General features: G+C 31.3%; 3 protein-coding genes across 5 annotated transcripts; 1 reads left to right on the forward strand and 2 right to left on the reverse strand.

The window, feature by feature from the left end:
- The first annotated feature begins 11,744 nt into the window (after window positions 1–11,744).
- LOC112770991 (NAC domain-containing protein 73) lies at window positions 11,745–14,185 on the forward strand. Of its 3 annotated transcripts, none has more exons than XM_025815525.3 (4): window positions 11,823–12,227; window positions 12,349–12,567; window positions 12,677–12,869; window positions 13,051–14,185. In XM_025815525.3, exons 2-4 carry the CDS (start codon window positions 12,436–12,438, stop codon window positions 13,608–13,610), a joined length of 885 nt encoding a protein of 294 aa, XP_025671310.1. In that variant the 5' UTR covers window positions 11,823–12,227; window positions 12,349–12,435; the 3' UTR covers window positions 13,611–14,185. The 3 variants fall into 3 exon arrangements, with proteins under 3 accessions (XP_072082327.1, XP_025671310.1, XP_072082328.1); XM_072226227.1 differs by having other exon boundaries at window positions 11,981–12,119; XM_072226226.1 differs by having other exon boundaries at window positions 11,745–12,567.
- A 195-nt stretch (window positions 14,186–14,380) lies between these two features.
- LOC112770992 (uncharacterized) lies at window positions 14,381–15,821 on the reverse strand. The gene is made up of 2 exons (XM_025815526.3): window positions 15,065–15,821; window positions 14,381–14,925 (listed from the first exon to the last, which is right to left on the reverse strand). The coding sequence occupies exon 1, from the start codon at window positions 15,742–15,744 to the stop codon at window positions 15,070–15,072; it is 675 nt and encodes a 224-aa protein (XP_025671311.1). The 5' UTR covers window positions 15,745–15,821; the 3' UTR covers window positions 14,381–14,925; window positions 15,065–15,069.
- Window positions 15,822–18,023: 2,202 nt separating this feature from the next.
- Window positions 18,024–21,184, reverse strand: LOC112772789 (zinc finger protein MAGPIE). Its single transcript, XM_025817789.3, has 3 exons — window positions 20,735–21,184; window positions 20,261–20,657; window positions 18,024–19,115 (listed from the first exon to the last, which is right to left on the reverse strand). The coding sequence occupies exons 1-3, from the start codon at window positions 20,853–20,855 to the stop codon at window positions 18,164–18,166; spliced, it is 1,470 nt and encodes a 489-aa protein (XP_025673574.3). The 5' UTR covers window positions 20,856–21,184; the 3' UTR covers window positions 18,024–18,163.
- Window positions 21,185–23,255: the final 2,071 nt, after the last annotated feature.

Consider the following 23,255-nt stretch of genomic DNA (forward strand, 5'->3'; position numbering starts at 1 on the left):
TAGGTGGCATATTTGGTACAATCCTTCTTCATGTGTCCCACCTTCTTACAGGAGAAACAGGTTGAAACTTGATCCTATTTCTTAGTCTTTTTCTGTTGAGAAGGTACATCCGCAGTAGTATCACACTTTCTTTTATACTGAGAAAATGAAGCCATGTGAGTACTTTCAGTCTTATCTTGTTGTAGCCTCTCTTCTTCTTGCACACAGTGAGATATAAGCTCATTTAAGGACCAAGTGTCCTTCAGAGTGTTATAACTCACTTTGAATTGCCCAAAGTGTGCAGGAAGGAAAATCAAAATGAAATACATGAGTAAATCTTCAGACAACTCTAACTTTAGTCCTTTCAATTTTGAAGTAAGATGAGACATTTCCATAATGTACTCCTTTAGGTTCCCTTTACCTTTATACCTCATGGAGACAAGTTTGCTCAAAAGACTACTTGCCTCCGCCTTTTCATTCTTAGTAAAGAATTTTTCAACATCCTTTAGGAATTGTTTGGCATCTTTATCCTCAGTAAGTGATACTCTCATTGCAGTAATCAAATATTGTCAAAATTTCTGTCACACATTAAGCATTTCTTTGAACCGACTTAATGCGCACATGAAAACTTAAACTTCGCAACCTATTTATTATCGCATATATTTTCTATTAATTGGCCAAACAATAATCTTCTTTTGGGCCGATTATTGACCGCATAATTAATAGAAAATAAACAAAAGTATGCAATGCTTATTATTTGGCCAAACAATAAACTTCCTTTGGGCCAATTATTGTTCGCATAAATAATAAGCATTACTTTATTCTTAATTAGTTACTCAAATATGTATTTATCATTAATATGTGTATGTAATTCGGCTAAATACAGACCTTCCTTTAGGCCGATCAATATTCACATGAATTACATATCACCATATTCCTAATGTTTTAAATAAATCAATTTTCACAAAAAAGGCTACTTTAGTAGCATAATATTCAATCAATTTATTCCAAAACCAAATCTTTATAAAATAGATAGGTATAATAATTTAAATTGTTACTAATTTTCTTATGTAACAATTAATTATTTTTTTTATTATTAATATGTACATATAACTTCACTAAATATAAATCTCTTTTTGGATCAATTAATATTTACATAAGTGATATATATATATATATCCTTATATTCCAAAAAAATAATCAATTAATTTTATTTATCAAAATAATTTTATGAACATCATCTCAAAAAGAAAAGAAATAACCAGACACAGGACGTATCCATCACAAACACACAGCAATGTGTATAGCCGAAAAACAACATAATTATGTCTCCAAATTTACATACATAATACTATAATAGTACAAGTATATATACAGAAAGAGAACTAACCCATAATGGCATATATATATATAATGCAGGCACATAGTAAATTATATATATGCAGTTGCAATAAACCGAACCACGTAAGGATGTTTAAAAAATATATATGTATATAATTTTACAGTATAAAAAATTCCAAATGTATCCGACGTACGCATATACATATATTAATTCAAAAGAAATAATAAACTGAATATTTTGATGATTAAATTATGGATGTCTCTTATACTATTTGTTGAAATAAATAATTTTAATAATTTAAATTATTCATATTGAATCACTAAAAATATAACATAATGCGAAAGCGTACCTTTATTCATAAGAGTCGAAAATTGATGGAAGAATTTGAATTTTGTGGTTCTTTCGATCTTTTTCAACCAAAGTCTTCTGTATTTCTAGGCGGTTGAATTGTGACTCTTCTTATGGGAAAAGAGCGACAAATGCGGTTTTGGTATATTGGGGACCGAAACACTGAAGGCCTATTTATATTTGAGCAAGGCACCCATTAAACCCTAAAGCCCAAATAAAATAGTATCTAAAGTCGAAAAGATAATATATCTAAAATCCAAAAGATAATTATCTAAAGAACAAAAGATAATATCCGGTTTTATTCTCATTTAATTCTAAATCAAAAGTAATAATGACTTATTCAATTAGCATTTATAATAATAAATGAGATCATCATTATATAAGTTATTTAATTTGAAATAGCATAATTTGTGATTATAATTAATATATGTATTGCCCAAAAATAAATTAGAAAATTAAATAATTTCCTAACATAAACAACACTGATTTTAGTAAAGAATGATGAAATTATCCATTATCACTTTATTCAATTGCATTCCATTCCATTATTCAATTCAAAATTATTAAAAAATTAACCGAAATATTATCACAACACCACCATTGTGTAATAACAAATGAACCAAAAATTGTGCATTCTATAAATTCAAAAACTCATGTATTCTATCGAAATTCAAATTCATAAACAACATTGATTTTATCAAAGAAAAATGAAATTATTCATTATCACTTTATTCAATTGCATTAGATTCCATTCAATTTAAAATTGTTGAAGAATGAACCGAAATATTATCAAAATAACATCATTGTGTAATAACAAATAAACAAAAAATGGTGTTCATAAACAACACTGATTTTTAACAAAAAAAAATGAAATTATTCATTATCACTTTATTCAATTGCATTAGATTTCATTTCATTCAATTCAAAATTGTTGAAGAATAAAACTAGATAAAATTAATAACGATCAAAACCTCATCCACTTTATTTGATTTAGAAGAATAATCTAAAAAATCATTTTCACTCAACTAATTTGAACTTGAATCATTCATTATTTTAGAACACGTAAAACCTAAACGATTTTAATTACACGGTTCGATTTAAAAAAAATACACGCATATTGAAATCTGAAAAAAAAAATACAATTAGAAGAGAACACAATGAAATCAAAGAAAAAAATAAAAATTTAAAAAAAAAGAGATAACAATCAGACAAAAATATATAATAATCAGAAGAAAAAGATTTATGTTGAAGAGGACGTTAAAAATCTGTTATAAATATCGCCATATATGACTCTAAATCACTTGATTATTATTCATAGGAATAAGATGAGTATAAACTCGAACAACTAAGATAAATCTAGCTACCCATATCTAAACAATTATCACAAGATATTATCTTCACTTGCTCTAAATTCCAGTCAACCATTGAAAAACTCATCCCATTCAGAGCGAAACATGTCGGATCAACTCAAATTGTTATCCCTATTAGTTGGTTAAAAAAAAAACACTTATTCACTGGCTTATCATTTCTCTTCTAAATATCCCCCCATTACGTTTCCAATTTCATTTATCGTTTTGTGTATTATTAGGATCAATACTTATGTCAATTTTTTTTTGTGGGAGTACGTACTCCTCATCTAGCGTCCGACGCTCTGCTAGAATTTTACTGCACCGCCTCCATGGTTACACCTTTCTTTGTCTTTTCTTCGTCAAACTCTTTTCCATCTTCTTCTACTTTCTTTTCTTAATTTCTTTTCCACTTAGCTCCCTAATTTTCGTTTTCTCTCCCAATTCATTCCTCTTTTAATTCATTCCGTTTTCTAATTCACTTATTCCATATATCTTATGTCTCTTTGGAATCATTGAATACCAATTCTGATTTTTTCTACACCATGAGCAACAAATCAGAGACTCAGAACCCTCATATAATTGCTATGACGGTGGAGGGTGCCAGCCTTCAAGTGGCACCCAAAGAAATATGAAACTGCTCTCGTGGAATTGTCGGGGTTTGGGGACACCCCTGACAATCCACAATCTTAAAGGGATTTGCAAATCCTACTCCCCCGAGGTTGGTTTTATCTGTGAAACAAAAAATCAATCTCGACAAGTTGAAAGAAAACTAAGATCTTGTGGTTTCAAGGAATGGTTTATTGTAGATCCGGATGGATTATCAGGGGGTTTAGCAATGGCATGGAGGGATGGTTGCACTGTTCAGATTTTACAGCATGGTAGATTTTTCATTGCGGCATCAGTTCTGACAGCTGGTTCTAATGATCCCTATGGTGTTCTAGGTGTTTATCTCAGTTCAAATGATCAACATAGAATGGCTCAATTTACTGAATTAACTTCAGTCACCCAACAGTTCGATGGTAAGGTTGTGTTAATGGGGGATTTTAATGCCATTTCTAATCAATTGGAGAAAGAAGGTGGGGGTGTTAAATCTCCTTCTTCTATTGAAACCTTTAATAGTTTTATTGATGATAATTCCCTGATTGATATTGGTATGGTCGGAAGACCATTCACTTGGTCAAATAGACAGAGGGGTGATGAGTTGATACAGGAAAGACTAGACCGATTCCTGGTAGGAGTTGATTGGCAGCAACTCTATCCCAATGCAACGGTTCTTAGACTGTCAGAATCAAGCTCAGATCATGCCCCTCTTCTCCTAGACTCTAATCCGAGAACTGAGAGATCTAAACGCCGATTCAAATTCCAAAAAAGATGGTGTTCCAATGATGAAATAAGGCAGATTGTTAGAGAGGTTTGGCATGAACAGATTGATGGTTCAGCCATGTATATCCTAGCTCAAAAAATAAAGCGTTGTCGGCATAAGATTGTCAGATGGCAGCAAGAACACAGATCTAATTCGAAGGTGGAGATTGATTTACTATAGTCGGAATTAGAGGAACTTCGTTTAGCAGGAATTCATGGAGGCGGCATCATTTCAGAAATAGAGGACAAACTTGAAAAAGCATTGCAAAATGAGGAATCTTATTGAAAAGATAAGTCTAGAGTCAAATGGCTCAAATCTGGTGATCAGAATACAGCTTTCTTCCATCAGAAATTTAGAAACTGAACCCGAAGGAATAGAATTTGGCAACTAACTAGCAGTGATGGTGAAGTGGCTACTTCAAATGCTGGTATTGCTTCTGTGGCTGAATCTTATTTCAAGGACATTTTTTCCTCCACTTGTCATGAGAACCCTGAACCTCTGTTTATTGATTTTGAACCTAAGGTTATAGCTCACATGAACCATAGGCTTCAAAGACTAGTGATTATGGAGGAAGTGAAACGCGCAACATTTAGCATTCATCCTCAAAGTGCTCCAGGAGATGATGGTATGACAGCAAAATTTTTTCAAAGCTTCTGGAACATACTTAGTGGTGATGTGTTTCGAGCAGTTAGGAGCTTCTTTTCTGGGGGCAGAATATTGAAGGGTTTTAACCACACTTAGATCTGTCTTATTCCCAAGATTTCTGATGCTAAAGATATGACTCAGGTAAGACCAATAAGCCTATCTTCAGTCTTTTACAAGATTATCTCCAAAGTATTTGTACATAGGCTTCAGGGTATAATGAATAGACTAATTAGCCCTACGCAGAGTGCTTTTATTAAAGGCAGATTAATCTCTGATAATATCCTAATTGCTCACGAGTGTATGCATTACTTGAAGAACAAAAAAAGGGGTTTCGAAAATGAAATGGCGCTAAAATTAGATATGAGTAAGGCATATGATAGGGTGGAATGGCACTTTCTTTGGTTTATATTGGAGAGGTTTGGTTTTGACTCCCGATGGATCATGTGGATTTGAGAATTAGTGACAACTGTTTCTTATTATGTTATTGTGGAAGGACAACCTTAAGATTTCTTCAAACCAAATAGAGGTATTCGACAAGGAGATCCTCTATCCCCCTATCTTTTTCTTTTTTGTGCAGAAGGTCTCTCCTTCTTGCTACTCAAGGCAGAACAAAACAGACTAATTCAGGGTCTTCAGATACATAGGTGATGTCCCAAGGTCAACCACCTCCTGTTTGCTAATGATTCCATTTTATTATGTAAGGCTAATCCTGAAGCATGTTCAAATATCCTGCATTTATTGAATTCTTATGAAAGCATCAGTGGCCAGAGGGTAAATCTTAATAAATCTGTTGTATTCTTTAGCCACAACACTCCTTCCACTACTCGTACACTACTGGCTAACTCTATGAATATTAATCATATTGAGGCTCAGGATAAATACCTTGGTTTGCCTTCTACAGTCTCTAAATCGAAAAAGACTTCTTTTAGTATGATCAAAGAAAAGGTTCGGAAAAGAATCCAAGGGTGGAAGCGCAATCTTCTTTCGTCAGGTGGTAGACACGTATTGCTTAAGACAGTGGGAGAAGCTATTCCTATTTATACATTGTCTTGCTTCAAGTTGCCTGATGGTTTAATTTCGGAAATTCACTCTCTACTTTCTCAGTTCTGGTGGGGACAAAAAGGTTCTAAAAGGAGGATGGCTTGGATTAGTTGGGACACTATGACTCGCCCACGAAAAGAAGGAGGCCTTGGATTTAAAGATCTCAGAATCCAAAATCTGGCGCTTTTAGGCAAACAGTTTTGGCGACTTGTAACACGGCCTACTTCCTTATTATCCAAAATCTTAAGAGGTAAATACTTTAGCAATGGTAATGCTATAACAGCAGAAATTGGAGTCTTACCTTCTTGGGGATGGAGGAGCATACTGGAAGGCCGAAAGATTGTTGAAAAAGGTCTTAATTGGGCTGTGGGTACTAGTGAGAATATCTGAACCTTTGAGGATCCTTGGCTGCCTCCTCCGTATCCTTTAATGATTTTTGACATGCCAAATAGACAGGCTATTTCTGAGTTGGTTCCAAGAGTTAAAGATCTAATTACTGAAGATAAAAATTGGAATCAGAATCTCATTCAAGAATTATTTCCCCAAGACGTTGCAAACATGATTTTGTCAGTTAAAATTCAGCAGAGTAGGGACAAATTGCAATGGGATTTGAACAAATCCAAGCAATATGATACATCTTCAGGTTACAGAATTGGCTATTTATTTTACCATCCGCTTCTGGAGCTTTGCCCTAATTATATGCAGCAGAAAAAGCCGTAGATTGATCTATGGAAGTTGAACTTGCCTCACAAAATTAAGCTATTTATCTGGAAAGCTCTCCATGGCCGACTTCCGGTGCTTGCTCAGATTCATCACCGCATCCCATCTATATCACCAATATGTCCTTGCTGTCATGAAGCAACGAAAACAGTCACTCATTGTTGATCGATTGCTCTAGAATTAAAGACGTATGGTCTCAGAGTTATCTTCGTGACTGTCTTCCCCCTCAGAGTTCTAACGACTTTTGGACATGGTGGACTGCATCAATAGAGATACTTAACCCGTTGAAGAATGTTGACCGTAATCCTCAATTGCTTGCCATCATTTGCTGGAACTGTTGGAAAGCTCGCAACCAGTTGATTTTTGAAGGTTCTACTTCTATACCGTCTGCCATTCTAGCAAGCTCTGTCAAGTTGTTTCGTGAAATCCAAAGAACTCCCAGTTTAGGTCGTCATCTCCATGAGACAAGCTCTTAGTTGCATTCAATTTGATTTATCATTATTTCTTCTTTAAGATTTTTCTTCGTTTTTCGACCACACACCGTTGGATGAATACCTTCAGTGTAGTGTTTTTGGGAAATCCCCATCTTTTATTATGCTGTTCTGCTTTTGGATATCTTTGTATTTTATTTTTTAATAATTAATGAAATATAACCTATTATCTTTGAGAAAAAAAAAAGATCAATACTTATATCAATTATTTAAGTAAAACTATACCACTTATAACTTTTTGTAGGATGTATATATATTTTAGCGATCCAGTTATTAATAAATTAATTACAATAATATATAATGAAGATATATAACAAAAGAATTTGGATCGTTATAAAAGTTTCTAAAGATCTATAACAAACAAATTTTTAATTCATAATTGATTTTTTTAAATTATACAAATTAAAATAATTAAATAGACTAAACCACCAAAAGTAATCATAAAAGATTGATTCGTTGACAAAAGTAACCATAAAAGATCATAACTCCTTATCATATGTCTATAATTGATTAGCTTTGTTTGACAAAAATAACTACGAACACAAGCCATACTCTCATAACTTTGATTTCACCTTTAATCTTCTTTTCAACCTTCATGGCCATATTAATATTTCTCTCCCTGTGGTCTATTGGAGCAATCGTCACATCTTGATTAGCAACACCATATTCATACTCATTGAGTATTCTAATCAAACACCTTGCCAAACTTTGCTATCCCCCATCAATTTCATCAACCCAAACAAAATAATTGCAATCTTGATTCTACAGAAGCCAAAAAATCAAAATAACAGAAATGCAGAAGAACCCTATATTTGTCTAACTATCATAAATAATGTTCCATACCTTCAAAGATGGGCAACGAATAAACCATCTTCCAGGATTAGTAACTGTCAAAGATTCCAACAAGACAACATACTCACCTAGTAACATCTTCCATCCAGAATTTTTTTCTTCTTCATCTTCGAATGTGAAGCTCTTGAAAATCTGCTTCCTTCGCTTGTAGTTACTTCTTTCCTTGACATTACTCAAATTCTATGAGAATAAATTAATTCAGGGTTCTCCTGTAGAGTAATTCGGAACAACGAATGATTGTGCTCGGATATGATTTTACGTTGTAAAAATTGGATTTCAATTAAGAAAAATAAAAAAAACGGTCCACGTATACCACTCTATTAAAGCTACATCAACCTTAGTTATTTTTGACAAAAAAAACTAATCAATTATAGATATTTGAAGAGTTATGATTTCTATGATTATTTTTGTTATCAAATCAATCTTTTATGATTATTTTTGGTGGTTTAATCGATTAAATAAGATAACATTTACATAGATTGACACAATGTCTGTTTATCTAGCTAACTCTCAAATAATATACATCGCATTCTTCTATACGTGAATCTCTCCCATTATATTGTTTCCCCTTTTATTTTTTTTTATTTTTTTTTTCTGAGAGGACGGGATAACAAGAATTCCTTCCACCTTAATACACAAACGCAGCAGCGGCTAATGGATCGATCAAAATAAAATAATAAAAATGTAGGGACACTAAACTTCCAATTTAGGCAAAGTTCATTATTTTATGGAATCTTTGTGGCTTATATAAAATTTCTTTTATTATTTTTATTTTTATCAAACACATAGAAGACAACTCATAGGAGAATGAACTTAAGAAGTACGGATATTAATCATCCTTAACTAATGAACATAATATATTCTTTTTTAATATAATAAATAATATTATCTAAATATCTATAATCTATAACAATATATAATACCAAAACATGGAGGTTTGGTATCCAATTTTTTATTTCCTATTTTAACCCTATTAACATAATTCAAAAATATTATACAGTTACTTATTTCACTAACAGTTACAAAAACTCACGCGTAACTTCTATTCAATTCTTTACTCCGACAATCTCTCTTTTTTTATTTTTTTTATTTTGTTCTGGTTCTCCTTCACATGTGATAATATTATTTTTTTAATTTTTAAATTATTAATTATACAGAGTATTATATTTAAAATTTAAGTATATGAATATTTATTTTTAAATTAAACTAAAATAAATGAATTATATTACAAAAATATAATTTATTTTTACTTCTATAATATCATTTGTTTGGCATATGGCACTGGTTATTTGATTAACATATAAAAGATGTAACATATAAATAGTGATAATTAATTACTGTTGGGTGAAGAGAAGGTGGAAGGAGAAGAAGAAAACGAGAAAGAACAAAGTAATATAATAACAGCGATTAGATAATGATAGGTATGTGTATAGAGAATAATAATAAGAAAAAGAATAGTATTTGATATAGTAAGGGGATATAATAAAAATTATAAATTAATAATTTAGAAAAATAATGAAATTAAAAATATTTAAAAAATTAAATATAAAATTAAAAAAGAAAAATAAAATATTTAAAAAATTAAAAAAAATTTAAAAATTAAATATAAAATTAAATGCTTTATGTCTTACTTTTTTTAGCGAAACTTCAACAACTCATAAAAGTTAACGGAATAGATGGTTATAAATCAAAATGATAGACAAGATTAAAATTTGCAATAATAATACTTGGTGATAATTAATTACGGACGGTCGGGTGAAGAGAAGATGGAAGGAAAAAGAAAAAACGAGAAAGGAGAACAATGTAATATAATAATAATAACCGCAATGAGACAATGACATACAGGTATGTGTATAGAAAATAATAGCAAGAGAAAGAATAGTGTTTGATATAGTAAGGGATATAATAAAAATATAAATTAATAATTTTAAAAAAAATAATAAAATTAAAGATAATTAAAAAAATTAAATATAAAATTAAAAAAATAAAATATTTTTAACAATTGAAATTATGCATGAAGATAGAGAGTGCTTTTAGCCTTTTAATATAAATTTTTATTTCGGCTTCAAATTAAATACGAATTAAAAATAAATAATTAAACTTAATAATGTTTATAAATAGTTAATTTGTAAATAATGTTTCTAAATTTTTATTTTGATTTTATTACACATCATTTTTAATTGAATAATCTTAAAGGGTTTATATATTTATTTTTATGGTCAATAAATCTGACAGTTTTCTAAGACTAAAGAAGTTATTGATAAGAAGATGTATGATGAATTAAGAAGGATTTTTTTCAGATACACAATTTTTATAATCTCCTATTTTATTTATTAATTATTCTTATATTTTGATATTTAAAACGAAAAAAATAAGCATTCTTATTTATTCTATTTTTTTACTATTTATAAAAAAAATAAAGAACTCTTCGTATTTAGATTTATATTTTGGCCTACTACTTAAAAAAGATGAAGACAAATATAAATATCCATGATATTTAAGTAAAAATTATTTTTTGTAAATAATCAACATGTATTTTGATTTATATATACTTTTTTGAATCAAAATAATGTTATTATCATTATTTTTTGAATGATATTTTAGTTTATAATAATTTTAATTTTAATAAAATATAATATAAATAAAGTCACATCAATATTAAAATAAAAAAATACTTATTTAATAAATTTAAAAAATAAATAATATATTAACAAAAAGATAATATTAATTTCTTAAAAACAATAGAAAAGTGGCTGAACGTGCCTGTTGAGCCACTAATAATATATAATTGTAATTTTGTTTTGTGTTGACATATTATCATTATAAAATACAATATAAACTCCATTTATATTTGGATACATTCTATATATTATCTAATAATAAAAATACAAAAAATATATACATTAAAAATTAACTATTAATTTAGTGATTGATATAAAATATATATTAAAATAAAAAATAAATATTAAAAATAAATTAAATAATACATATATTTATATCAAAATACATAATAGCTCATTTAGTATTTAATATGTTTTCAAAAAAGCTATTTTGAATACTAAAATCAGCCATCAATATATTTGTATATAAATATATATGTGGTTTAATTTATTTTTAATATATATTTATATTCTAACATATATTTTATATTGCTTATATTGCTCACTGATTTTAATATATACGTAGCATCACTCTTTATTTTATGTGCATATAATATTTTGTGAGTATATTTAAGTAACAGTATTTTGCTATAATATTATATTATACATATAAGTTTTGTGTTTGCTTGAGATAGTGGCTGCTGGGTGGTGCATATCAGCAAATGGTTGACACAAGGTAGAGTTTGCTTTTGCCATATGGCAACAGATATAGTATGCAGCAGCCATCATTGATGTTGAGAAGAATAGAGCGCTTATTAGCTTCCTTGCTATGCATGAGAAGTCTACGTGAAGGAATGAAGTTATGGTTGGCACAAAAATCATATAAAATATATATATGTAGTTTCAATTATTTTTCTTCTACTTGTTATGATTTTTATCATATACATTTTCATTTATTTTATAGCTTTATGTACACTCCAGGGTGACATTGGACCTAAGTTGATCTTACTCTTTGTGCTTAGACATTAGGTTGCCCCATTCCCACTCAACTCTTCCATCCCTTATTTAATAGTCTCTTTCCAAGTTAAAACTATGGTCTTAATTAATAAGATTTTAATTAAAGCTACCTTTAGTCAGAGTAGAAAGGACAAAAACTTGAATTTAGTCTTCTACAAGCTTTCATACAAATGATATATACAAAGCAAATAAACCACAAAACTTGAGATCAAAGCAACCTTATTATGCATTATTTCTCATGTGCAACTAACCCTATCTATCTCATCTTTCTAAATAGTTAGTAGTTTCATTCCTCCTCCATTTAGAATTTTCAGGGAAGGAGGGAGTACAATATTATTCACCTCATGCAAAAGAAAGAAAGCACCAAAAAAAGTGAGAGGAGAATTTAATTCCTTCCCAACCCTTAACAAGAACTTGCATGAGGGGAGCAACCTTTAGAAGAGACAACTTCTTCTTTATTATTTCCCCTTCTTATATACTGTACTCATCACTATTACTTTAAATATATTCATCTCTTAACTCAATCTACACATAAAATCACTCTATCTCCTTTGCTTGATGCATATATCTCTTTTTTTTCTTTATTATTTTCTTATGGCAGCGTGAAGAAGGAAAAAGAAGATATGTATCCTGAAATGGAATGAGAGAGGAGAAGGGAAACATAGGGTAACACATACAAGAGGAAATAATGACTCAGTGCAACAGTAATGATTACCCTGAAAACAATCATAACACCATTGTGGAGAGGAACAAAGATATCTTAATTAGTAGAACTTGTCCATCATGTGGTCATCATATCAAATGTCAACAAGACCACCAGGTTATTAATTCTTTTACATTTTTGTACTTCAATTATTTTGCATGTGTTATATTCATTTTTGTACAATTGGGGTGCTCATGATTATTATTTATTATGATATGATAATTAGGGTGCTGGAATTCACGATTTACCTGGGCTACCAGCTGGAGTGAAGTTTGATCCAACAGATCAGGAAATTCTAGAACATTTGGAAGCCAAGGTGAGGTCTGATATTCACAAGCTTCACCCCTTAATTGATGAGTTTATCCCTACTCTTGAAGGCGAGAATGGAATCTGCTGCACCCATCCAGAAAAGTTGCCAGGTCTTCATCAATTTATTTAAAGTAAAAGCATTTCATAATTCATGTATCAAGACAAGTCTTTTCTGATCTTATTTCCTTCCTTATAATCTTGTTATCCCATATATTTTACATTAACTCCGATTCATATATGCATGTATGAATCAAGATATAGTTATTGGTCTAATAAATTGTAGAACTGCAGGAGTAGGCAAAGATGGGTTGATCCGTCACTTCTTTCACCGGCCATCCAAAGCATACACAACAGGAACAAGGAAAAGAAGAAAAGTTCACACTGATGCTGATGGCAGTGAAACAAGGTGGCACAAAACAGGTAAAACTAGACCAGTCTACATCAGTGGCAAGTTGAAAGGCTACAAGAAAATCCTTGTTCTCTACACCAACTACAAGAAGCAAAGGAAGCCTGAGAAAACAAACTGGGTCATGCACCAGTACCACCTTGGCAACAATGAAGAGGAGAAAGAAGGTGAGTTAGTTGTGTCTAAGGTTTTCTACCAGACACAACCTAGACAATGTGCAGGTTCACTACTCATCAAAGATTCATCATCATTCCCTGCTAAACTAAAGGATCAAAGTGGTGTTCATCATCATGAAGTGACTAATAATCATAAGAACAATGGGTTTGTGGAATACTACAATGCATCCTTTATAAGCTTTGCTCAAGGGGAACAACAACATAGGTCAAACAATCCCACATTGATTTCCCATTTTCCTGCTCATGATGGGGCTCCGTTCATTCCTTGATATATTTTATGTGAAACATAACTTTTATTACTTGTACATTTTTATTATTGATTAGAAATTCTTTGTGGGACCAAGTTTAAGGCTCACATTTTTATCAATAATAAAAATGTAAGTAAGATAAAGTTATGTAAAATTTCATATGAGAAAATCTATTCTTAAAGGATGAACAAAATACTAAATAGGACTTATTACAGTTATAAGCTAAGGCATTACAATTGTATTCTGCAATGAAGAAATAAGTTAATGACCAATTACAGTTAGGAGGGGAAAGAATAAGGAGAAGCTACTTCATTGTAAAGCTGGTGGTCAGATACTTCTATTTTGGGAAAAATTGGGCTAAGAAACTAAAAGAGAAGGATGTAACTGTTGTTTTCTTCTTCTTCTTGTTCTTTAATTTTTTATTTTTTATTTTTTTTTTTGTAAAAGTTTTGAAGGGTACGTAGCTTCTATCATGCTTTGTACTGTGACTGGAAACATACTGTCAAAGGCTTCATGTTCTTACTTGGATACATACTAACCTTCAATATGTACAAACATGACTTTACCTGAAGCAATATTAAACTACAGATTCTATATGTGTTTCTTTTTCTTCGAGTTTTGGCTATATATATATATTTGCTGGTAAGGGTTAATGTTGTCAATGATTGACATTTCAACATCAAATAATATAATACTATTGCTATCATAGCAATATATAGTACGATCAATGCAACAAGCTGTGGAAGTATTCACTCAATTCAGTAATAATGTGTGAACATTGAACAAGAAAAGAAAACTCCAACACAGAATATTGCTTTTACTCAATCATGAAATGTAAAGATCAACAACTTCAAGTACCAAACTAAAAAGTATTAGAAATGATGCGAGAAATGAACATTACTACTATTGGTTTATTACATATTTCGTAACTAGAAAGTGCAAATCATGTACATACTACTATACTAGTGTCCAACCAAAACGATAAAAAGAAAGATAAGTGGTTAACTTCTCTTAATCACACTTGTTTTCTATCTCTTGAATTGCATTTTGGTGGCAGAACATTGTCAATCCTCCATGTCAACACTCAATACGGTTGGTGTAATTTACATGTACAACAATCGAGCCTATCATCGTCTTGACGCCCTTAAGTGCCAAATAGTCGCAATTCAGAACAGTAATGCAGAGCCATCAACCTTCCACCATAGAAAATAGTATTTCAAGCTAAAAAGGAATACAGCAGCTGAGCAGCAAAGCTTAGGAAGTCTACAAAGATCTTTCTTTGACAAGCATTGGGTACACCGAACACAAACGCGAGCATGAACACAACTTTGTTACCCTGTTAAAAATAATCTATCTGCAATAAGTTTCTAATGTATACAAAACTTGAATTGTAAAACTCAACTAGTAAATTCGATTTGGAGGACATAGGAGTGAACAAGTTCAAGCATTTCTAAAAATTCATTTAGAGAGCTTACCGAAATCACTGCTTCTTCTTCTTCTTCCGCAAGAGAAAAACATCAGTCTCCTCGTACGCATATTCAGGATGCAGGTGGTCACGAGGGACCTTCTCGATATCGAAAACCTCATCGCACATCTCCCAGAACTTCTTGTGCGCCTCCGGAGACCTCACCTGGTACCCGAGCAACACGACGCCGTCTTCGGACACCAGGGCTTCCATGGCGGAAATCAAGTGCTGCACCGACTCCTCGATGTAAACCACGTCCGTCGCCAAAACCACGTCGAACGGCGGGTTAAGTGCCTGGATCTGATCCTTATTGTTCCAGTACAACACGGAGTGCTTCAGATTCTTGCGTAGCACGGGTTTGTTCACCTTCAGGTTGCGCTTCAGCGCCGGCATCACGGGCGAGATGTCAGTCAGGACGATGTCCGTCAGACCAAGGAGGTAGAACCCCATGCCGGCGACGCCGCAACCGGTGCCGAGCTCCACGGCGCGTTTGGAACGGAAATCCAGGAGGGAGGAGTAAGGGTTAGGGTCTGTGTTGGTGAGTGGGGACCAGCGATCGGCGAATTTGACGAGGACGAGGGAGCATGGCCAGACGGAGGTTCCTACGTGCATGGATCCGTTGTCTTGCTGGAGGGAGAGGACGGAGGTGCCGACCGAAAGCTCGATCACCGGTGAGTCTGTGAACTTCATTTTCTGTCGCACTTCTCTCTGTCTCTCTCTGCGCTTCGCTTCGGTATACTTCTTTTTCTTGCTTTTTTTTCTATTTGTTTTTGGGCTTTATGTGGGCTGAAAGAAAGGATTTAACTATTTTGGGCTTATTTATGCCATGGGTTTGGAAATTAGATGGGTTCAGTGCAGGCCCAAATATAAATAATTTGTGGCGGCACTACACAAGTATTACTGACCAAGAATTAATCCAAAAACAGTTTCCGAACATCAAAAAACGCATAACACAATCATTAGTGTTAATCCAGAAACGGAAATGTTTAATAACTAAAATAAATTAGCCAAAATCAACTAGAATTTATTTTAGTTAATTTTTATTAATTATTATAATAATTAATAAAAACTAAATAAGGTAACTTCTGGTTAATCTTTTTGTTTTTTTAGCATTACCGTTTCAGAAATTAGGACTACAACACAGGACAAATACGGAATTAACGTTGTGCGAATGAATATTTCGTATAACCAAAATCTGTCTCCTTTGAAAATGTATAAAGTTTCAGCTATTTACTTTGTGTGCGCATGTGTTACTTGCGTAGTGACTCAGATTTTGATGTTTCATGTTGATCTAACTGAGTTCGATACGTGCAATGGAAAGCTCTTACGATTTGACTACTACTTGGTGCATGGCATGTATACTTTCTCTATCCGTAACATATATATCCTTTCCATACATAATAATAAATTGCATCATATTTACCAGAAAGACGACTATCAAATCATTTGGTATAATCGGGAACACACAATTTTGATAACATTGTCATTGTGTCCCACCAACCCACGAGACCTTGTAACCAAAAGTATAACAAAATCATAGAGCGTCGAGTGCGGCAGTCAAAACTCAACATTGTTATCATCACTATCATTTCTCTTTTACTGTTTTACCTCTTTTTTTTTCTTTTTCCTTTTGATCCATATGTTATCTTTCCCTTTTCATGGATATGATGCAACCGAGTCGGTAACACTCTCATGTAAGACAGTAACTACACTCATGCATATCTACATTGTCTTCCTATATCCTCCAAAAGTTGTTTTTCGTAGCCTAATTCATTATATAGTAGGGACTAGAGATTCCATTTTCCAAATATAAAAAGATCAAGTGGTGAAACAAAGAGCAAGCTAGGCTAAGTGAGTTTATAAACCACTAAACTTATATATATTTATAGTTCGGATAAAATAATAAATTTAATTGAATGCGGTAAAAGATAGTTTAATTTAACGTAAATCGTGATAAAAAAAATAATTAAAAAATTATGTAAAATATTTTATATTATTAGTATATTAAAATTAAATTATAAAAATTAAAAAAAGTCACATTGTTAACATAACATGTGGATATTAATTAGATTTAAATTTATATTTGAATTTAAATCAAACCGTGATAAATTTGTGGTTTTTTTAATGTTTTTAAAGGATCATATGATAAATAGATAATAGTCGCATTGCAATATACATATCCTTTTATCTAATTTGTTTTGGTGATTTCTAGCACATATTTCTTGGATTTTAATTTGGTGCAGTGTGTATCTTTATGTCTAAACTTGTAACTGTTGATAAAAAAATGAAGTGCTAACTATATAATGAGACATGAAAAGAAGAAGAGGGATTGGCCAAAGGAAGAAAACTTGAAGCAGAAAGAAAATGAAGGAAAATATGTATATATGATTTGATGACTTAAAAAGTAAAAATTGATAAAAACCTGAAATGTCTCTACTTATTATAGCAACCTTATATATATAACTTGGTGGAGGAGTTAATGAAAAGGGCACAATAATTAATTTCCTAATAATAAAGAATAGAATCATGGTTTTATTATGTGAATGAATGGAAATTGTGTCTTTTGAGTGTAAGTTTGACAGGGAATAGCCATAACAACAGAGAGATGAAACTATAAGCAATAATGGAGTCCAAAAGCGGTTCTTATATCCTTTACCCCCACAACTCCACAAACCCTCCCTATCCCCCTTTATTAAAAATTAAAAGCCACCATTTTTTAAAAAGGAGTCACTAGTTAGCTAGCTTTCAGGATTCAAAGGAATATGCATGGATCTCTCTACTTTAACCCCTCCAAAATGGTTTTATAACAACAAACTTTTCAGCCTTCATCATGCACATTTCACAACTTTTCCTCCTTGCATATCTATTCTATCTGAATTTTGTTATTGGTTGAGTGTTCTTTTAATTAACATTTATATGAGATATACACTTAATCTTCATGCTGTGAGTCTCTGACTCCAACTCCATTATTCATCACCAATATTCATGTTTATTATAATGATTCTTTTCCCTTCCATTGAGATAAAGTGAAAAACGGGACGATAAAAGTAATTAATTAACAAAAAGAAAAAAGAGCTTCACATTTGAATACAGGATAAAAATTAAATCATCAAATCCAGCCAGTGATAGATGAAGGGTGGCAAATGGTTTGCACGCCAACACCAAGAAAATCCCTAGTTTGTCCCCCTGCACTGCCATCTTCATTCTGCACGCGCATTCTTTTTGTAGGGGGCATTTGTGTCAAATCACCCGTGGAGCTCTCTGGCTCACTCCAACTTGAACTGTAAATCCCACAAAATTTGTTATTCCCATCTTGCCCTTGGTTATTATTGTTACTGCATTTCAAACCTATGCTCCCAAGAAATGATGATGGATCAGTTGAAGAAGTTGATCCAATTTGAGCCGCTTTTTGCAATAAAGCTGTGGCTGACATGTTTGCTGCTGATGAAGATGTTGTTGTTGTTTGATCATGATCATGGGATTGGTGTTGGGTGCTATACAACGAAGGAACACTTACAAGCTGGTTTGCAACATGATTATTATTGTTATTATTATTATTATTATTATTGTTATTATTATTATTCTTGACAATGTTCATTAATGGAAGTGAATTAGCACTTGTAGTGCTAGTTATTATCTCTTGCTGGCTTCCATTGGAGGGATGTTTGTTTCCAAACATCCAAATTGATGGTGGAGGAGGGTTTGTAGCAAATCCAATTTGCTGATGAATATCATGCAAATTGTTGTGAGTAATTGGCATTATTGTTGTTGTGTCATGAGGGTGATGACCCATGTTCCAAAGGGATAAGGGTCTAGAAGATGTTTGGCTATTGCTGCTTATTTCATCAGTAGTGGATGAAGAAATTGGCTTGAAAATTGAAGAGAAATGGGTTGACATGTTATTAGGAACCAAAGGATGATGATTTTGCTGCTGCATGAGGGTGTAAGCAATGTTGTTAGCACCTAATAATGTGTGGTTTATGGTTGATGCTGCGTTTACCCTTGCTGTTTCTTCTGCTAAGGCATCACAGAAAGCCCTGTGTGTGATGAAACTGTCCCTCCTGCATCACCAAAATTCAAAAAACTGTTTTAACATTCAAGATTATATTCATAATCTTCCAAAGGTATTCAAATTAAATAAGTATTTTATTTAGATATGTTCATATTTCATACAGATATATAAAACAAAGTCCAATACACAAATATCTCGAATTAATGTAAGTTTGAAGAAAAATTACACTTAAAAAAATGTAAGGCAAACAGTTTAACTAACCTGATAAAAGTTTTAATCTGGCACAAATATAAATCTCTGAAATTCATTATTATACATGAACTATTATACAACTATATAATGTAATTAAAGAAACAGGTGCATATTTATATATAACAGAAATGAAATTTGCATCTCTTTCACAATTATTTTGATCATATAAAAGATTAAAAAAAATTATTTTCTCTCACTTTCTATAATTACTTTAAGATAAAGTATAAAAAATTAATTTTTAATTAATCAATTTTAGTAATTAAAATTATAATTCAGAATTGTATAATTTGGAGTCTAAAATTCATAATAATAAAATTAATACTAACCGAAAAAAATTTACTAATATTAACAAAAAAAGTTAGTTTCTATCATTATTCTTAATTTAATAATAAAAGTGTAAAGTATGCAAATTACATGCTAGAAAGTAAGAATTTCGTACTAACTAGTAAAGAATCTCTAGGAAGATACTGCAGCACTAATAAATATGATGACATGTTCATATATCTTAGCTTATAGATCTTAGGTTAGTCAAAGGGAAAAAAGAAGAAGAAAGAAAGAGGTAATCAGATACATATATAAGGAAAGGTTGATTCAGTAAATCATAAATAATCCAAACTCAAACAAGTTATGAATGAAAGTTTGTGTTGTCACAAGTTGTGTGAATCTTGATCTCTATCCGATCTTTTATCTGCACTAAGATGGATCGACCCCATTATATTCACCTTTTAGTCCTAAAAGCCAAAAACACTAAGCAGCAGCACGCGCAAACACAGCCACTAACTCCATCTATCTTTTTCTCTTCTCTCTTTATATTCATACATATGAGGATACCATTTATTTACCTCTCTTGTTTCAATCCATTCCCTTTATCTTTTTACATACACTAGACAAGTTACCACTTTTTGCATCAAATTTGTGATTAATGGATGAGATATTAGTTACCGTGAAAAGATGGTTCCACAGTCACATTTGTATTCCCTGGTACCACAGGTTTTGGAGTGTGCTTTCCAATCTGATTGTACAGCATAACGCTTTGAGCACTTGTCACACTTCCACTTCTTCTCGCCATGCTTTCTGCAGAAGTGCTTCTTGATCCCTGTTAAGTCTCCTAAGGCCCTTGAAGGGTGGTTATGGACGCAGGTTTTCTCCGGGCACACGTACACTCTCTTCCTTACTTCTTTTGTTGTTCTCTGCTTCAGCTTCCATGGAAGGTTGTGTCCTCTTCTATGGAGTTGAAGATTCTGATCCCTTTGGAAACCCTTTAGGCAAATCTCGCACACGAACCTGTTTGTCGCCATCAGAGTCTTGGGTGACAAGGCTATCACTTCAGCTTCAGGATCTGTATGCAATAATCATAAAATACTCGTCATGACGATGATTGAAAAAGAAAAAAAGAGAGAGAAAAAAGATTAATACCAGGGTTTCCAGGTAGGTTTCTCTTCCTTTTCAAAGGTGGAGGATTGTTAGAAGTTGGATCATGAGTTTGGTTGTTGTGATGAAGAGGGAAAGCACCATTTGAAACTTCTCCATCATCCATGGTTTTAATTCCAAGTTTGACTTATGAAGAGATAGAGAAAATATAAGAGAATAGGAGAAAAAGCAAAGAGAATACGAAGATATAGGTAGGTAACCCTAAAGAAGAGGATGGTGATAATATATGGTGGTAGATGTGGATCTGTATGTATAATGTATGTATGGATGTTACAGTGAATTTGATTATCTACTTTTTAGGTGGAATAAAATATTAAGATGCTATGGGAGGCGGTGAAAAGCTACCTAGCTAGCTAATTAAAGAGGCTATGTACAGTGAAGAACCAAATTAATTAAAGGTGTATCATGACACATATCATGAGCTCTCAGAGGAAAGTTAAATCCTCATTTCGAATCATTATCCCATTATTTCTTTGCTTTTTCCTTCTCTCATTTTTCCCTCCTTCAATCACCTTTTTCCTTCATAATAATCTCAATTTCTTTCTAATTAATTATCTAAATGTTACAAGGATTAGCCTAGCTCAACCCCATCATATATGATTTCAAATTGTGGTTATTCACGTGAAAATAATAATTTAATAAAAAATATCAAACTATTTTCGTATGAAAATAATTTTGAGTCCCGTTAAGGAGACAATGATTTATTTGTACAATGTGTACAATAGGCTATATGAATTACAAAATGAATATCCCTCATGCTATATAGAATAACCATCCGAGTACTACGGATAATAAACATCTTCCCAAATCTAATACCATGTCATGATACCACTCATTCCAAAAGTTTCAGCTGATGGAAAAAAGTAACACTAATGATTATATATCTAATACTCCCTAAACCTTCATTGTACATCTTGTACAAATATTTCATTGGCTCCTCATACTTTCTCAATAATTTTATATACATGAGCAGTTGCTTTTTTAAATATATAAAAGATATTTATTATGATATTTAAAAGTTCATTTTTAATTAATAAAAAGTTAAATAATTAATATTTAATTTAAAATATAAAAATATTATAAAAAATAAATCAAATAAAAATTAGAGATCAAATTAAAAGCACTATAGAATTTAGCCTAAATTTTTATTACATGGTTATCCTGCAGAGCAGTAGTAATATAATACATAATTCTCTTTCAGAAAATTAAAGAAAATTTGTTGCATTTTGTGCATAGGTATAGCTACCTAGCTAGCTAGCAAGTTGCTATAGAAACATGAAAATAATACTGGTCCTTCATCTAGCTAGATAGATTATTATTTTTTTGGATAAAATACTATTTTAATTTTTAATATTTGAGTCCGATTTTAATTTAAATTTTAATATTTAAATATTTTATTTTTGTTCCAAAGTATTTTAACTAATTTAATGTTATTCTATCATTATATTTGACACAAATAATTAACGGAACGAATGAATGTTAATAACATTACTAATTAAGTCATATATTTTTTTATGTATTAAAAAAACATAATTCAAATCTTCTTGTAATACTTCTTTTCTTTGATTTTTTTCTTGTACAAAACTTCAAATTCTAATAATCAATCATCAACATTCTAAAATCAAATGAAAAATTTATATGGGTGATTATTGGTAGATCGATTTTACTTACATACTGAAATTAAATACTATTAACTCTTCAATATGTAAATTATTTGTATCAAATTTAAGGGTGAAATAATATTGAACTTGTTTAAATTTTTTTTAGAATTAAAATAGTATATTTAAAAACTTTTAAAATTAAAATAAGACATTTAAAATAGATAATTATTACTATGGTGCCTAAAAATATTTACCTAATTTATTAAAAAGATTACAAATTAATATTTAATTTTAAAATATAAAAAAATAGTTATTAAATATTCACAATTTATCATAAAAAATAAATTAAATAAAAATTAAACACTAAATTATAAATATCATAAAATATTAGTAAGTAGTAACCAAATTATAATACAAACAATAAGAAGTAAAATAATATTTTACTCTATTTTTTTTCAACTTGAATCACTGGAGCTACCAGCTACCAAAGCAAGCAGCCATCTAAATCAAAATAAAGAAAAACGCTGTTTCTGTCAAAAGTGAAAATCATTTGTGTATGCATGTGTGTGTGAGTGTGAGACTGTGAGTGTGACTATCACATATGTATTATATGCAGGCAAGCAAGTTCTTTATTAATCTTCATTTTCCACGAAAAGCAAACCCTTTCTTTGTCTTTTGGACATAGTCAAAGTGAAAGTGCAGGTCATTTCCCAAACAACATCCATACATGACAAAAATGTTACTAGATTGTTATTATTGCATGCCCTATATATATAATCAATAATCTTCTATCATTTAATTCATTCAAATTATTAAGATCAAATAATTAATAATAATGGGTATAATTAATATAGCTAGCACGTGTGTCCACACATTCAACAAACTTTGAAGGAAGGTAAAATCCA

The sequence above is a fragment of the Arachis hypogaea genome, chromosome 18 (genome assembly GCF_003086295.3).
Source record: "Arachis hypogaea cultivar Tifrunner chromosome 18, arahy.Tifrunner.gnm2.J5K5, whole genome shotgun sequence".
NCBI classification, from domain to species: Eukaryota; Viridiplantae; Streptophyta; class Magnoliopsida; order Fabales; family Fabaceae; genus Arachis; species Arachis hypogaea.

Coding starts and splice junctions, on each gene's coding strand:
- LOC112770991 (XM_072226226.1), top strand. CDS start 12,436: ATGACTCAGTGCAACAGTAATGATTACCCTGAAAACAATCATAACACC. Junction 12,568..12,676: donor AATGTCAACAAGACCACCAG/GTTATTAATTCT, acceptor TATGATAATTAG/GGTGCTGGAATTCACGATTT. Junction 12,870..13,050: donor CCATCCAGAAAAGTTGCCAG/GTCTTCATCAAT, acceptor GTAGAACTGCAG/GAGTAGGCAAAGATGGGTTG.
- LOC112770992 (XM_025815526.3), bottom strand. CDS start 15,744: ATGAAGTTCACAGACTCACCGGTGATCGAGCTTTCGGTCGGCACCTCC.
- LOC112772789 (XM_025817789.3), bottom strand. CDS start 20,855: ATGGATGATGGAGAAGTTTCAAATGGTGCTTTCCCTCTTCATCACAAC. Junction 20,658..20,734: donor AAACCTACCTGGAAACCCTG/GTATTAATCTTT, acceptor TATTGCATACAG/ATCCTGAAGCTGAAGTGATA. Junction 19,116..20,260: donor TGTGGAACCATCTTTTCACG/GTAACTAATATC, acceptor TTGGTGATGCAG/GAGGGACAGTTTCATCACAC.